The 18,214-nt window shown below is 35.8% G+C and overlaps 1 protein-coding gene across 7 annotated transcripts in view; it reads right to left on the reverse strand.

The window, feature by feature from the left end:
- The window catches only part of LOC140666496 (uncharacterized), a 224,061-nt gene that overhangs the window by 14,743 nt on the left and 191,104 nt on the right, over positions 1 to 18,214 (reverse strand). For all 7 annotated transcript variants that reach the window (XM_072893743.1, XM_072893741.1, XM_072893744.1 and 4 more), the window contains one exon: positions 3,198 to 3,414. In XM_072893743.1, coding sequence (XP_072749844.1) covers positions 3,198 to 3,414 — 217 coding nt within the window. The remainder of the gene's footprint in view (positions 1 to 3,197; positions 3,415 to 18,214) is intronic.

The raw sequence follows: 18,214 nt of genomic DNA on the forward strand, positions 1-18,214 counted from the left end.
GCGACCCCCCACCGCGGGGATTACAGCCTGGCTTCTTTCACCCCTTCCTCTTGTATCCACCACCTTCGCCATCGGTCGCGGTACCTTGTCGTCATCATCATCATCGTCGTCGTCGTCGTCGTCGCTGGCAGCGAAGGAAAAACGGATTCTTTCCTTCTCTCGCGGGACTTTATTGATCGACGCTGCGATAAGAAGGCCGCGAGCCGGCCGATGATAGAAAGAAAATGCTTCTCCCTCAATCTATTCTTTCTCGATCGGACTAATTCGGATTGATATATTTTATCTGCCAATTATCAACAATAAATGCGAGACAAATGTTCTACAGAGATTAATTTCTCTATTTAATTATATAATGTATATTAAATGCCTCGTTAACAGATCCGTCTTTCTACTCACTCCATAAGGATTGAATCCATGGTGTTTATACTTTATTTCACCCTATACTTCTTAAGAAGATTATTTTTCTCAGCAGCAATATCCTATGTAAACATACCCTTCGAAAAGAATACAAGATCTAATAGACCCGTCTGATGTAGGTGGTTGAGTTAATCTGTTTACACGACACGATATCCTCGATAAGCAAGGAAAACAAACAGACTCGCATACAAGTCAAATCCACCGAAGAATTTTTCATGGTTCGCCACTGCAGTGAGAAATCCGGTAGTTTGCGAAAGGGTGAATCCGTCGGGGTTCGTCGCCCGTAAAATCTCTACTCATTGCTCTCTGGATGTCGCTGTAACTGCCACGAGGACAAAAGTGATCGATCGAGCTCCAGGGGAAACTGTTTACAGGGGAAAATTGCTTGGAACGGCAAAAGATTGTGTAAACCGCACTCCGAGTGTTATTATTATTATTATTATTATTATTCATTCGATGATAATTGTATGATGTCATGAGTCTCGTGTTTCTTAATTTTCTTCGATAATGAAATTAGAGTAATTAATTTAAATTCTATATTAAATTTGAATAACAAAAATATTCTATTTAAAGGTTTACTTGTCATCATTTAAATATAAGAACAGTTTACCATTTTATAGGAAAAACATTTATTCTAAATTATCTATAAATAACTATTAAACATTTTGCTCAACATTTCTACATATAGGCGGTAAAAAAATGAAGTATTTATCGTAATCGGAGAAAAGTTAATACGACAATTAATACATTATTAAATGCCTCGGATAATTGTGATTTCCATTTTGTTCTCGTGACCGACAAAACCGGCGTTCAATCATTTTTACTCCCGGCGCATATATAATCCATCGTACGTAAGCAAAGACCCTTCCCTTTTTAGCTCTTTTAGCAAAGTCAAACTGAAAATCAGAAAAAGGGGGAATTAAATCGGGCTCCCAGCGGGGGTGAGCGCGTTATGAAAACTCGGAGCTCGACGTTTCACGATAAAGATTCATTCTCCACTTATTCCCTTTGCCGTTCTTCCCTCTACCATAGGATGTACGTGTGTGTGTGTGTGTGTTTGCAGAGAGACCGATGGCGCGGTAAAGAGAAGAAAGTCGAGGGGAAAAAGCTACCAACCCTCCCATATCCAGCGTGTCGTTTTATATCACCGGTGAATTGGAATCGAAGCGTCGCGAGCGTGCGTCGATGTTAAAACGACCCTATAAAGTCCCATAAAAACATTGCCAACGATATGTATGTATATCCGCACGCATATATACACGCACCGATAAACTCGAGTTAGACTTCAGCCCCAGATTTCCAGACCCAAGCGCGCAACTATTCCACTCGCTGCCGAATGCAGCTCTATGCATCGAAATGCATCGCGCTAATCTATTTACGGGCGGATACAGCGAATCGATCCGTCTTTGTTGATAATTGCAGAGAGTAAACTGTTCACGAGGAAGAGAAATGTGTTATATCTATAAATATATAGCACTTTTGTGAGATACCATAAAATAAAAACACAAAAATTAATAATTGTAATATTTTCTAAAATATATATATATATATATATATATGTTATCTCAATACGTATCATTTTCACGATATTCGAGTAATTCGATGCTCGAGAAATGAGAGGCGACCTCCCAATCCCCTCTGCGAATAATATTAAAACGTGCAGTTGCGAGAAGCCCAGGGTGAAAGTTTAATAACCGTTGGTCGCCGACACGGTCGCGTCCGGCATTCAATCTACACAAGCGGATTATAATTTCTAGCCGACGCAATTTGGAGTACAGGTAGAGGTACGCTGGGAACGCGTTTGTCGCTCGTCCTACAACAGCCGCTTAATTAACGGCGCGGAAGTAAGGAAAAAAGAAAAAGGGAAGGGGGTAGAGGGAAAGGAGCAGAGGAGCGCGGCAGGGATGGGTCGGTTATGGGATTTGGTAATGAAATTCGGTGGAGAGTTTGGCGGCTATGGTGATACATCATTCCACCCTGTCTCCGTTTCACCCTCCACCGCGTTTCTCTCGAGCTTTAATGTGCCAACGTGGCGGGCGAAGAAAAGACGAGTCTGAAACAGGGGAAAGAGAGAGGGTAAGGGGGGGGGGAAAGGGGTGCGATGGGCGAACCGACTAATGCCGCAATTTCGTCGTCCTTCTTCCACCGACTCGACTTTTTTCCCTAATGATCACGGCTCACTTGACAGGGGGTGGAAAAACTTTTGGTCTTCCTCCAATAAAAGTTGGCACGTGTTCCCGCGCGACGGTGAATAAACGTCTCGGCGATTATGGCGCCGATTCGACGTCCGACTTGACAGAAAACTTTGTTAATACACCAGATCGATAGAGAAAGTTTTGCAGGCACGTATGTGAGTTTGACTGTCAAAGTTGGCGAGATTATGAGAAAATGGATGTTGAGGAAATCTTGATTTTGATCGATTGCGAGAATCGCCTAACGCAAAAAAAAAATTGGAAAGTTTAACGCAATATTCAAACAAGATATATATAATAAAAATCAAAAAATATTATGTAAATATAAAATATATTTATATAAATTTTATTCAAAGTCTACATCTTTGTTAAAATTTTTAGCTTTCACACAAATTGTACTCTTAAAAATCATTTTTTATTTATATTCTCTCTCTCTCTCTCTCTCTCTCTCTCTCTCTCTCTCTCTCTCTCTCTCTCTGTCTTGTTATATCTGATTCTAAAATTATTGTATTATTTTTCAACGACAGATTTTTTTTTTTTTTTTTTTTCAAATAATAATATCTCATGTTTACAATCGCACATTCTTACCTTTTCTGGCTTTGTCCGGCGATGTGGGCGAATCAGCATTCGCGTGAATCGAGGTCGTTGTCGGGCCAGAAGATAAAGTCGACGATGAGACCGCCGGTGTACAGGATGCAACCGGACTGGCGGCCGCGGACGGCAGCAGAAGTTTCCTCTTATGGTTGCAGAGCTTGGTCATCTCGCGCGTCTTGCCCTGATCCGGGCTCCAAGGTCGTGTCGCAACCTGAAACAAGAACATGCGCTCGTTATTCGTCTGATTATATCGCGCAGTGTGCGATCGGCTAAACGAGTTAACTTTGAATCATTTTGAATGCCCGATCAAAGATTACGGGATATATCCTTTTTTTTTTTACAGCTTTCAATACAAAATTTTAGCGAATTATATCAATATTGTTATCAAGTCGACGGACCGATGTGTAAAACGTGATATTGATGATTTACATTTATAGTTTTATTTCATAAAATAACATTTCATATAAAATGATAATCTTTTTTACTTCCCCCCCCCTCCCCCTGATTTCGTCGAGAGGATTGCCATAATCGGCGAGAATACTCCGGCAAGACAAAAGCGAGTAAAGACGGTGGAGCGAAGCAAGTAAAAAAGAGAGACTAAGGGAGTTGGTGGCCTCAGCTGCCGATGCTCATGAATCTCATGATCGATGCGCGATGTTGCGAGCCAAGTTAAAATGCCTCCGAGTTGAAAGGCCGATGCCCATAATGGCCGTGCGCCGGACTTGGCCGTGTTACGTGTCAGCTCGGGAGACTTTCCGCGGCAATTTACGGCCGCAAACACGATGCCATTACAACTTATCGTAAGTAAGATAATGCCATGCTTGATATATAAGAGCTATCCGTAAAGCACCTCGCGCGAAATGTTAATCGTCGTTTCCTCGATGCTCTTTGATAATAGATGCAAGATACGATGAGCGATATCACTAATCGCTAATCAACAGTAAACGATAAACAAGGCATTATAATGCTATATATTTATTAATTGAAATATAATACCTGCGTGCAAAATACACTATGCAAAAAGAATTAAAAGGCCACTTGTTTCTTCCATATAAAAAAGAGCCAATTCTCGAGTAGTTGCAACTTTCTTAAAAATAATATCGGAATAAGATTATTAAAAAAGCATTCTAAAGCTTAAAGTTTCTAGTTTTGGAATCTTTAAATGAATTTCAATTATTTCTTTTCGTTACAAAATTACATTGTAAGAAAGCGACGTCCATCGATTGAACAAATTTTTCTAAAGTTTATCCGAAAACACCAATTAAACAAAATCCTAGCACGAATTCATTAAGTGGGTGTTAAAGAGTTTTGAGAGTAAGAGCAGAGTTTTAGCTTTTTCTATGATTTCTTTTCGCCGAGATATTCATTATTAAAACGAAATCGAGCTATTGACTTTGAACGCTTGTAACTAGTGAAAAAATGATTGCAAAATAATTATTAAAAAACCAATTTAAAGAGGAAAGTTGGCGCTTTAAAGTGCTCTTATCGTTTTTTCAATCATTATTCATTTTTAAAGCGTAATTGTTACTTAAAAATCAAGTAAAAATTGCACTTTTATCTTTTTTTATTTAACCCTTTGAGTCACGAATTTTTCTAATTGTCAGTATTTTATAAAATTTGATATATAAGGGTTTTTGGGGTCGCTGATTACGAATCCGTTGTAAAATTTTCAAAATTCAAGATGGCGGATCCAATATGACAGACGAAATTTTACTTCCGTCATATTGGATCCCTATATTAAATTTTGGAAATTAAATTTTTTTTCCTTTAGATTCAGATTCTGCGATCTAAAAAAACCTTCAGAGAAAAAATTTAAAAAAGAATACGACTGTTATTTTTAATTTAGAACAGATAATATTGATTATTTTATATATTTTTTATCAAAAAAAGGATTTAACAAAAACTACACGGTGAAAAATTCTAAAAAAATTCTGAAAAATACTTAGAGTGTACTATGATTAAAAAAAAATTGCCGAATTTATTGTCATAATAGATTAGTAGAAAATGCATTTTTTCGTAAAAAAGTACTAATTTTGACTGTTTGTTTATATATGGTATTTTTGCAATTAACAATTAATGACTGTTGATATTTTTTTACACTTATTGATGTTCTAGAGACTCTGCAGAAACAAAAAATCCGGTATTTGTTGATAAAAAAGTAGTTAAAACAATAAAAAACTACGAAAAAAAGGTGGGTCTCTGGGTGACCCGCTGTGACTCTAAGAATTAAATCAATGAAAGTTAACGAAAAAAAACGCTAAAATTTTCACGAACTCTACAACATTTACAAGTAAAAAGCATTCCAGTTACTCGTACAAAAGATCGAAGTGTTAAGTTTTTTTTCTGTACATTTCAAGAACTTAAATTAATGATTTATTGTACGATCTTTTTTTTTCACTAGTTATAAGTTCAAAGTCAATAGTCGATAGTCAATAGTCAAGTTGCGAATAGTGTTTGGATTACAGATGCGGTTTTACAAAGTTGGCGGAAAATATGAAATTCCGCACAACAAATTTATCACACACCACTTGAGTTAGTACCTAGCACCTTAATTAAGAACGACCTGAATACGACGCTGAGATTAAGCATACTCGCGGCGCCGGTTAGCCTTGGCATCGAGTGTCAATGAGTGTAATGATGTATACAGGCAGTTAACTCAATCATTCCTTTTCTCTGACTAGTCTATTATTCATTCCGCTTTTAGCGAGGCTCTCATCAGCAGTGATCACCCTACCGGTTAATCGCGCGACCACGATACCGAAGAGAGAAAAAAAAAAAAAACGAAATTTGTCGTGTTTTGAAAATATTGCGGATCAATCAATTAAGTAGTATTAATCTTCAATACAATACTAATTGACACATGTCAAATATATTTAATAAAAAATACAAGGTAATAAGAAAAATGGGTGCCACAAATATATATCACTCAAAAAAATATTTTGCTAGTGTAGGTGGTAGATTTCTAGATGTCTCAATTAAAATTTATTGCTATTTTTTGTATCTATTAAAATATTGTTTGTCACATGTAGAATTTATAGCAGCAATATTCTAGCTCTAGAAAATTTAGATCCCATTGCCAAATATTTTCACACATATAATTGTCCTTAATAATAAACACCACAGAAAAATTTTCCGTCTAAATTACACTAATAGTACCGATACACAGAAAATTCTGTCTCTATCATTTAAATTAATTAAATACAAAACATTTACAGTATTTGCTAATCATTTATCTGTTTCAATTAATTTTTCAACCCCTAGAAAATTTGTTGAAATTGCAAGATCATGTTTTTAAGTGATACAAACATTCAACAAAATTAAATTTTTTTTATTAAAAGAAAAAAAAAAAAAAAAAATCTGTACTTTTTGTGGACAAAATGTTGTACGTGCAGAGTTAATTTTTTTTTTTTCATTCGCCAGGCGAATCGCGTCTGTACGTGCAATTGCGGTTACGTCGTATATTAGCAAAGCGTACGCGCAAGGTGTTTGCATCACTACCTAAATAATCCTCGCCACTGAGAAAGTATATATACGCGGGTTACACCGTCGTCGCTTTCCACGGCATTATTTCCCGTCACACGCCGCTCATTGCGCGCGAGGTAATCACACGGTGACCGACGGCGGAAACCGCGATTTAATCCTTTTTCTCGGACGCAAAATGAGACGCCGTACTGCGACAGAAACGACTTTAATATGATAGCTTTTACCCATCCCTCTGGCCCTGTTCCTGTACCCGGACGAACGTGGTTGAATATCTCCCTCTTGATTAGACGATCCCGATTAGACGAGAAAGGGAAAATAAACTGCACTACACACGCACTGCTTGTAATTATCACGAACCAAACGAGCCAACTAGCACACGTTAACGATTTTACATAAAACTGCTTTACATAATAGGTTACTATATCGTATGTATAATTGCAATAAATTATTAACATTCAGAGGAAAATAAAATTAATATCATAAATCTTTATAAAAAATCTGTAATTAAATATGTCTACAGTGAAAACTTTAGTATGTAGTAGATAAAACTATGATAAAATATGAAGAAGCATTATTAGATATATTATAAGATCACTTTTATTTTTCTAGCAATTATATGGATAGCTACCATTAAATTATAAAAAAAATCTACGATAAAATTAATGATAAATTTCAAGAAAAAACTCGTAATAAAATTATCGCGTAATTTACTTACGAAGATATAATATTTATTAAACTGTTACATTCATTAATAGCAATCAACTAGGTACTCATAAATAATACACATTAATTATATAAATTATATGAACCATAATCTATGCAATTTGTCGGCACTTAAATTACATACAACTAATATCGAGCACGAGCATAAAATTTATATCGACACTTATGAGGATTTCGTTTCCCTTCAATTGCGAATATTTTTCGAATCGCAAAATTTCTGCCATCGCGCAGTAAATGACGAGTACGCGAGTGAACGCCAACGATTCGCGATTTTTATTTTGACGCAGGTAAATCATCGTGCCACCACGTTCTCCGGCAACTCTGGATCTCGGGACCCAATCAACTCCGCATGCATAGGGCATGCATGCCGTATTCCTCACGATGCGATGCGATGCGATGCGATGCGAAACGAAGCGACGCGCTGACCTCGACGTCGTTAAATTAAATTTATGTCATTCCCGCGACGTCCTCCTCCGCCGCGCACATACATATACCATATGCGTTTATCGTTACCACGCGACATTACGTTGAATTAACGTAACAAGGCTATTAGTCTGCGATTTTACGACTTTAATCGTGACAGCGGGACCAAACTGCTCTCTCTCTCTCTCTCTCTCTCTCTCTGTCTTTCTCGGTCTCCCAAACCTCACAAATTGGCTCTCGAGACAATCACGCGGGAGCACGTCGTACGTATCTGTCAACTGTGGATAATTAAATGTGCGTACGTATGTGCGCGTACAATTGTTCGTATGTAACATTCCCAGAGAATGTCGGCTCGCTGATTGCGCGGGAAACTGTGCGTCTCCTTCTCATAACGAACGGTAGCTCATTTGTTACGGCAAGTATAAGCAATAATGTTCACTAAACACTATACGCCAAATATAATTGAGTGAAATAGCAAACGTTTTTGTGTTTGAAACAATGTTAAGGATGTTTAGCACTTATAATCGGAGCAAAAAGTAGTCGAAATATATACTTTTCTCATATATCTTAATATATGATTATTATAATTATATTATAAAGATTGCATAAAATCTAATTATTTATTCATAGCTAGAGTGTAGAAATGTATTTTCAAACTTCTGTTGCTCTTTTTCGGACAATTTTCGTGTTTCTTAAATTATAATGAGAAACTTTTATCATTGACGGTACCTCGATTTCAACATTACAGCACAAAATTTGAATTATAAAAATAAAAGAATTTACTCGTACAGAGTAATTTAAAATGTCAGAATAAAAATTATAATAGTGAATAATGACAAAATATAGAAGATTTTTAACTATTTCTTTGATAAATTTAATAATTTGTTATTTTTCCAAGAGGAAAAAAATGTAGCAACATGGTAGTTTTTCATAAGTTGATCAAATTGCAAATTGACATATGAGGCCTAGTCGCTTCTCGCTTACACGTTTGTATATAAAGGCTTTTTCAGATGAAAACATAGGTTATTTAAAATGTCAAAAGAAGGCTCAGCTGAATGCTTTGTTGCCACGTTTTCACAATAAATAATATGTCATCTCGGATAATAGGATGAAATTGAGAAAATTATATTGAATATCTTTTGAACTAGTCAGTACCTGACCAAAATTATGTGATCAAATATTTCCTCTATATTTAAACTATACTTTTGCAAATTTTGAATAAATTCCTATTATTATTTTTATCTATTTTAGCTCTTAAATCAACACGATCACAGGTTTTTTATAAGATAGAAAATCTGTAATCGTATCAAGGGCTAAAAAGGACAGAAATAATTATATTTATACTTATTTATATAAATAATTATATTTATAATTATATTAATACTTTTACTTGTAATTAGCTCCACAAAATAATTATATTTATAATAATATCGACGGGTAAATTCATTGCAAATTAAAATCCTTATAACTTTTGATTGCTTCAGTGAATCAACTCTAGGTTTTTTTACAAGTCTCTGAACATGTATCGGAACAATCGGTGCAAATGTTATTAAATTCCTATATTTTTAAAAATAGGTAGGTCCTAAACATCCTTAAATCCATTATCAGGATCTCTCACAATTATATTACGAATTACCACAAATTTTTTGCAATATATAATATAAGTAGCAATGTGTTTCCTTATGCATTTTAATTATATCGAATATACACACTTGATGTATACATTATTATTTTCACTTGCGTCGCAATAAGTTTGCAACAAAAAAAAAAAAAAAAAAAAAAAAAAAACAATTATCATGCAGTCAATTTAATTTCGATTTTAATAATTTCTATTTTGATTCCATTGTTGCGTTACAGTTTTATTATTATATATGTATTACGTTCTTCATTTTGTATACTCATTTTCACGATGATAATATAAAATTTTATAGACTCGTTATTAAACTTGGCCACTATTAAGCGTCTCGCATCAAAGCCAGGAATATGGATCGACAATGAATGTACGTTGACGTCAATGCGAATATCTAATTTACGATCGACGTTGCTGTTCCCGCATTAATATCGCCATTATTGAACTCAAACAACTATCGTATATAATGAAAGGTACCTCCACGTATAGTCGTCTACAAAGAACTTTTGGTATTGAAGTACGTCATTGCGAAAGGAGATGCAGCGGTGACGCAATTAATTTAACCGAATATCTAAATTATACGTACTAAAGAGGGTGGTACAAGATGAGAGAGTGTTAAATATGCGCCGTTAAATATTGTGATATGGAATCTTAGATTTAATCAAGTATCTCGTGTATAAAATATTAATATAAACTCATTTGTGGGAGCACTTTTCGCGATATTAAAAAAATTTGTAATTGTGATACGAAGAATCTAGGACGCGTATTTACGTAACTGCTCGATAATTAATTAATCCATTAATTGGCACCTCTTCACCGCTAATTGTGCATCCACCTTTATTTCTCACAAAAGCTTCTTGTTTGAATTACGACACGTGCAGCAATCTTTCGAATTAATTACTCGCTTAATGAAAAATTACAATTTCTGTCGTATCATCTTATGTATGCTCAATAAGCTATGATATTTTAAAAGTCAATCATCGACACGTGGGCGTGGTCACAATATCGCATCGAGAATCATGACGATACAAGAATAGAAGGGTCAAAAAGAAAATAGCACAGTCCACAATTTGTGGTCTGCTATTCAATCAATAGATGATAATTATCTGGTTGACTAACTGATATTAATTTATCACGCGATTAGTCACTCTTAGGATACACATAATTTCTCGTAGGAAGGAACACTTTATGTTAACGACGCTCGTAGCAGAAATGAAAGGGAGCGCGTGCTCCGTGATCCTCGTTTAATTACCACTGGTTCATGAACGAGTGATCTAAATGTTCACGCTTCTGCTTTACTTATTGCACGAGATACTGATAAAAATAAAGTTAACGATGTAATAAAATAAAATCGGCAATTGCCGCCGGATAAAGTAAATGCGAACAGAAATGAAATAAAAGATAACAGACATAGGTTGCGTTCGTCGTAATTTTCGCGTAATTAAATTATTAAGTTAATCGATCGTTTAATTGCCGAATAATCGCGGACAATTACTTGCTCTCATTTTATTTTTGATAATACTTTTTCCTTGATCATCTCGTGCTTGTAACAGCAACGCAGTTATTTCCCCGAGATCTCTCTTAATAAGTTAATCAATTAATAATTATTACCGCTCGCGATAAGAGCATTCGCGTTTAATTGCCGTCCGTTTAACCCGCTTTACAGGAACGCGATAAAAGCAAAAGGACATTACGAGCTGAGTCGAATTGAATTGAAACTTTAACGCAGCGAATTCAACAAATAGATATAAAATAGTTTAATATTAATTTAGCAGAGGGAGACACACAAATACCGGGGGGGTGTAGCACTTGGAATAACAGTGGAAGTACTCCTCATAAATCACTGAGTAGATATCCGATAATTAACATCCGCTCGACCTCCGTTTTCCATGGAAGCGAGAGGATGCTGCGCGCTCGTTTCCATGGAGGGAACAAAGGGTCGAGGATATGTCGCCGTCATCGTCGTCGTCGTTATGAAAAGCGCAAACGAGGGACGATAATTCAGAAGTCGATGGTCAACGCGCGTCGGTCATTGTAATTTTATCTCGAGCGGCGGCGAAGGAGAAAGGGAAGGGAGGTAAAGAGAAACGGGCCGAACGGGAGGGACCGAGAACCAGAAGGAGGAAAAAGAAAAAACGGAGGAGGTAGTGGATGTGCCATAATGTTTTACGATTCTCATTTATAATGTCGGGTAATGTTTCGCTCAGTATGCAGTGCGTATTCGCGGCCAACTGCATCGCCAACGTAGTATCGTTCCGTGCGGCATTAATTTTCGTATCTGGAATTTATCGCGCCCTTCTCTCCTTCCTCCTCCTCCTCCTACTCCCCCCCCCCCACCCCTCTTGTCGACCGCGGATATTTCGCGAGTTGGAGAGATTTAACCGGCGGTTTCGCGACCGACGCGATGCGCCGCTTTTTTTTTTACCGCGGTTTTCCTATTCAGATGAGAGAGAGAGAGAGAGAGAGAGAGAGAGAGAGAGAGAGAGAGAAAGAAAGACGGGGCAAAACGGATGACGCTGAATTATTTTTATTCTCAGCGGTTTGTTCATTTTGCCTTCCGTCGAAGCGATATGTATTTATAGAACGTAATTTGAAGTTTAAAATCCGCCTGCAAGACGGAAAAATAAATTTAGAATTCTTAAATTCTTAATAATATTCAAAACTGTATAATCGCGTAAAATATACATACCTATTCCAGGTTTCAGAAATAGTTTCACCGCGAAATTGATGAAAGAAAATGTTTTATCAGAGTTGAACGACTTGTATTAGTGATGGGCGATCTCGACTCGATTTTCAAAAAATCGATTCTTTTCTGTTCGATTTTTATACGAATCGATTCTTTTTGTAGAAAATCAAATTTCGATCTGTTGATATTTAATATTCCTTAATCGATTCTGATTTAAAACATTATTTTAATCAGCCAATTATTGGGTTACATGAGGATCCAATTGGTTATTGGCTTCACAGTAAAACACTGTATCCATCTTATTGGAAATATTAAGGAAATATTTATCAATCTACGTCCGTTCCAGCTGAACGTTTGTTCTCTAAGACTGGGAATATTATTACTGAGAAAAGAAACAAATTATCTCCTCAACATTTACAATGTATATTATTTTTAAATTCCCTATCTGCGCACGAATGGAAAATTGAATATATTAAAAAAAAAAGATATTTTAAAATATTTTTATTCTTTCTTTAAATATTTTTGAGTGTCTCCGAAACTAATGTCAAATAATTTTATAAATCAAATTATTTTAAAGTAAAACGTAATTTACTATAGTTGTGCAAATATAATCCATCTTACAAAATTATGACTTTTTAGTTTTTGTTATGTAGTTTTGATTTTTTTTAGATCGATTTTTAGAAAACCGATTCTTTCTAAAAAAAATCGCCCATCACTAACTTGTATTCGAATTACCGTGAAAATATGTGTCCAACACTTGAATATCTTATCTTATATAATAAATATTTCTAGTGAAATATATATATAACTCTGCGGGTAAGTAACGTTTTCAGTGCATCAGGAAAAATTACTAACGTGACTCCGCCCGGTAGAAATACGAGGTCTCCGACCTTTCCGCGATATTACGGTAATCTATCGTAAGTGCCAGGCGCGCGCGGACCGTTATAAAAGTTAAAGCGTATAAAAAACGGGAAATAAATTATAATTGCATCCATCACACGGTCGCCGTAACTCGATTAAAAAGAACGCAAGTCCGTATAATTCAGCGTAATACGCCCCAGATAAGCGTACAGCACTTAGCTGAAATTAACATTAATAAAATTTGCCCGTTCCCGCGAAATTCCCAGAAGACTGCGCCGGAACCTTCATAATGGCCGCGTTTTACGAACTTCGCGGCTCCGGGGCTCATTTATAAAGCTTGAATGAGGAAGACGAGCGGCGGTTCCGCGAATTCAATAAAAGATGCTCGAGTGGGCGGGAGAGCTCACTTTTTCACGATGTTATCAAACGACAGACTCTCTCCCTCTAACTCATTATAAAAAAAAAAAAAAAAAAAAAACAACTTTAAAAGGATAATACAAATCGCAAATCATAAACGCATGATAATGTTTTTTTCTTTTCCATATGCATCTTCGCTAAATACCTAAAATATCGCACAAAACTTGAATGTGAAAAAATTTGACTCATAAATTTGCAAATTAAATTTATATAAATTTAATGCAGATGCTTGTCAAATTTTATCGAATTGTAAATAACTTTATACCGGCGCCAATTATATCTCCGAATATAAACGACGCGAAAGATCTCGCTAATAATTAATTATATTTGAATTATTATTATAGAGGGGAGGAGTAGAGAGAGCTCGAACGATCGCGCGTCCGGTATCTTAATTAAGAAAAAATTGTCAGATGTACGCGCGCGTCAATATCTTGCAACTGCGAATTTAAACTCCAAACAATTTTCGCCTTCAAGTATTACAAGGTTTTTTTTATTAATTATCCACTACGGCAAATAACAGAAGAAACGAGACAGAATATCGATTATTTTATTTAAGTAAAATTTAAATTAACGCTAAGAACGATATACGCAAATGTAAACATTATATAAAACATTCAAATATTATTGGCATTATAATTTCATATTTTGAAAACAGTGAGCTCACCCCATATATTTAAATAAATTTTAATGTCTTCCAGCATAAGGTCATTTATTCTAATGTAAATATCACAACAATGATAATATAATTTTATAAATTTAAAAGTAATAAATATTGTTCAGACTTTACACGTGCAATATATAATATATAATATATAATATTTATGGATATAAAAGCGTACATTATATCTTTTTAAAGCTTTTAATAGTCGAATAACAACCAATACGCATTAATAAACATATTATTATTCATTAAACATGCCATTATATCGGTGAATACTGAGAACGTAATCTATGATTATTATATATTAATACTGCTATATCTCGTATTGCTCTGTACTGATCGTACGAGTATATTCTGGTTTACAAGAATCATAAAGAGAGTCTAATCATTTTTAAAGGTCAACGACGACGCATACTATATTACATATATCGTTGCGACGCTGAATGGGCAACGTCGGCAAATTGCAATTCCTACGATCGAACGCTGCTGAGCAGGCGTATTAATATCCGCAAATGACAGGCAAAACACACGTCTCGATCGACACGTAATGCCATGTTGTTGGAACGATAATCGTGTCGACGAGGGGCCGCCGCTATGTCTCGAACAACGACGATGACGACGACGATGGCCACGCTCGATTCTCTCATCGTTTTATCATCCGCATTATGATGTCAGAATATAGCACGCACGTTGTCCGTCGCGTCTTCAAACACCGACGAGTAATCGCCATGTATCGATTTTCTGCGTGTGTCGACTTTAACGGACCTGTGTGCCAAAGCCGCTTTTTATCGCCACAGGACTGTATTACCCTTATTAGTCTTCATACTTTTGCAGGGGAGTAGTTTCCTCCGTCATCTGTCCGCGATCTGTGCTCGAAATATCGCGATCAACCACGATATCTTGTTAATATCAATGTCACGGTACATAATAATTTTAACTTGAGAGAAAACTAACGAGTAAGTACAAGCTTCAGTTTGTTAAATTATAATTTATTGATCGGCTGTAAAACTGATGTCAGTGTTCGTCTAGAAGTTTATTTAAGGATGTTTAGTACCTATTTTTAAAAATATAGGAATTTAATAAAATTTGCACAAATTGTTCTGATACATGTTCAGAGACTTGTAAAAAAACCTAGAGTTGATTCACTGAAACAATCAAAAGTTATAAGGATTTTAATTTGCAATGAATTTACCCGTCGATATTATCATAAATATAATTATTTTATGGATCTAATTATAAGTAAAAGTATTAATATAATTATAAAGATAATTATTTATATAAATAAGTATAAATATAATTATTTTTGTCCTTTTTAGCCGTTAAATTGATACGATTACAGATTTTCTATCTTATAAAAAACCTGTAATCATGTTGCTTTAAGGCGTAAAACTCCCCTTGGAAAAAAATAGGTGGTTTTTCTTTGAGGTCAAATATCGTCGAAACTATAAGAGATAGAAAAAAAATTGTTAAATAAAAGTTTAACGATTTCAAGAGTACTTTAAAGTTATGAGGAAAAATTTTTCAATTCTTTTGTCACCAAATTATATACGTTTAACAACATATTTCTAGGAAAATCAAATCGGTTGCGGACAGTTCTGACATGTTGGAATAAGTGGAAAAAATGATTTATTCACATTTGCTCGCGAAATATAGAAATAAAATTCGATTATAACAATCGGCTCGCAAATTCAACCTTGACGCGAGAGTAAAATAACGAATTTATGTGGGCGAAAAGTAGACAGGGAAACCAACAGCTCAAGTAGATTTCTGTCGCTTAATGGCAGACATTAAGCTACAGAAAACAGCGCAAATGTAAAGAGCACAATTTTACAGCTCATGTAATAATGTTTATAAGCGAATGTCGGGATATTCGCTCCGATGGTGCGCGTTAAACTGTAACAAGAGCAGAGTCCGCTGAAAGCCCGGCGCCGCAACGGTCGTTTAATTAAATTAAAATGTAAAATCAATTATCGCACACTCGTGTAGCTGCCGCGAGCGGCGCGAGTAGCGTGGCGAGGTGCACGCTTAGACAGACTGTCCATAAAAAGAGAACCTTGGCAAAAAGATAAATCCTCGATGAATTGACGTGCGTGAGTCTATAGGCCGGCCGCAGGATGCCAGTAATTATATAACTATTCCGCGTCGATGCTTGACGATTAAATCTTGCTGCAACTGTGCACGAGTATAAACGTCAATTTTGTATCTGAGAAAGTGTACTTATTGTTAATATAAATGTGTTGTAAATTCTCCAAAATGATTAAAAAATGACTGTGAAAAATTAGCATCAAGAGATGATCTCTATAGTAAAAATTTATGCTAATATACTTTAATATATTTTAATTTTATATTTACTTTTAAAACAATTGACAAATGAAGTAAAAGAGCTAAAACAAATAACGATAATATAAATAAAGATAATAATGATGATAATATAAATTAGAAAATATTTAAAAAATCATGTTACACTCATATTAAATTTTTAAATTATTTTTATACAAATTTTATAATGTCTATTCTCTCATTATTGATACACGTGCATAGGGTATATGAATTTGACCAAAAGATACCGTGCCAAGTCAAATGTTTGCGGCTCGGAGTGGACATAACTAGAAGCCGGGAGAGTATTGCTTCTCCTCTCGGCGACCAAGACGTAATGTGAAGACTAAACCGCCGTCGGCATGGTTTATTTATCTGCGCTTTTAATCGATTCCGAATAAAAGGCCCACCCTTGCCGGGACACGCTGATTGGCAAGAAATCGCGCGCCACCCTGCTCGCCACCCGGTATCGAAAAACCGGTATGAGTTACGACGCCGAGATAAAATCGTCTTTCGCTCCGTCGTCGTCCCTGCCGCCATCCGTTGCCTCCTCCTCCTCCTCCTCCTCCTCCTCCTCCTCCCCCCCATCGACGATATTACGCCGATGCTCCGAGAGACGACAGCTTTTTCTCGCGGCTTATAGCGAACACGGAGCGAATACGTGCGCGCTTGGAGAAATCCTGCGGACCGATACGATCGAGTTGTCATACTGCAAAATCGCTTTTTCAGCTGTCGCAGCCCGCCACGACTGGAAGAAGAGGAGAATGTGTGCGTCCAGCATCGGTGATATTAATCTCGGACGAAAGTTAATTTAGAATTGATTTACAGGTACATGGGTATACCGATCAATACATGGCGTGTACCTCACTGCGGATTATCTTATTAACCAAATAATAAATTACGCGGAATATTTCCAACTAAATACTCCATGTGTACTCGATATTTTTTCATTAGAAAATTTCATTAGACATCATCCTTTTCCCGAGCTTAACATTTAGTGTTTTTCGATATTTTGTTAAAAATAATTTTACAAAAAATAATTGAAAAATATTAGATTTAACGCATCTGTAAAATAAAGAAAATATAAAACATTGTAAAGAAATTCACGATAAGCAAAATCGAAATAGAATCATGAAATGTCAAACGTAGCGGGTAACTATTTGCGTCATACATGCCGTCGTATACTATGGTTTATAAATTCCGCAACTGGAGTAACTAATTGTATGTACATGCGACATTTAAATGTCGAAAGGATAAGCACGAATGTATATCGCGCTGCTAAATATAATGAGCCGTGAGTTACGGTCGCGACTAAAACTTTATACCGTAAAACGCATGAAACTGATACGTGCTCATAAACGGAAAAATACTCGGTCTGCCGTGTAAAATGTAACGCGAATTATATAACCGTTCTGTAATATCAAAGACTAATAAATTGTACCCGCAACTGCGGTTATAAAAGCTTTATTTTTATGTATAATATATATATCATCGGATTACTCGCTATAAATGTCTAACTAAGATACGCTCTCTAATTGAATTTAATTTCAATCCTTGGGCTGTTTGCTGATTTTTACGTCATCGATCGATAATTGCGATCTAAGACGGTACGTGAAACTGGACAAGGCAATTGACTTTGCGTGTAGCGTGAGCGCAATAATTGCATCCCGAGTGACGAGGTTGTGAAAGAAATCGTCGACCAGCTCGTTTCGTGTTTCTCCTCCTTCGACGCGACCTGCTATCTTGATCTACTACTTATAAAATACTTGAAAGAAAGGATGTTTGGCACGTTTGATCTAACGAGAGTTTAT

The sequence above is a fragment of the Anoplolepis gracilipes genome, chromosome 6, assembly GCF_047496725.1.
Source record: "Anoplolepis gracilipes chromosome 6, ASM4749672v1, whole genome shotgun sequence".
Classification (NCBI taxonomy): Eukaryota; Metazoa; Arthropoda; class Insecta; order Hymenoptera; family Formicidae; genus Anoplolepis; species Anoplolepis gracilipes.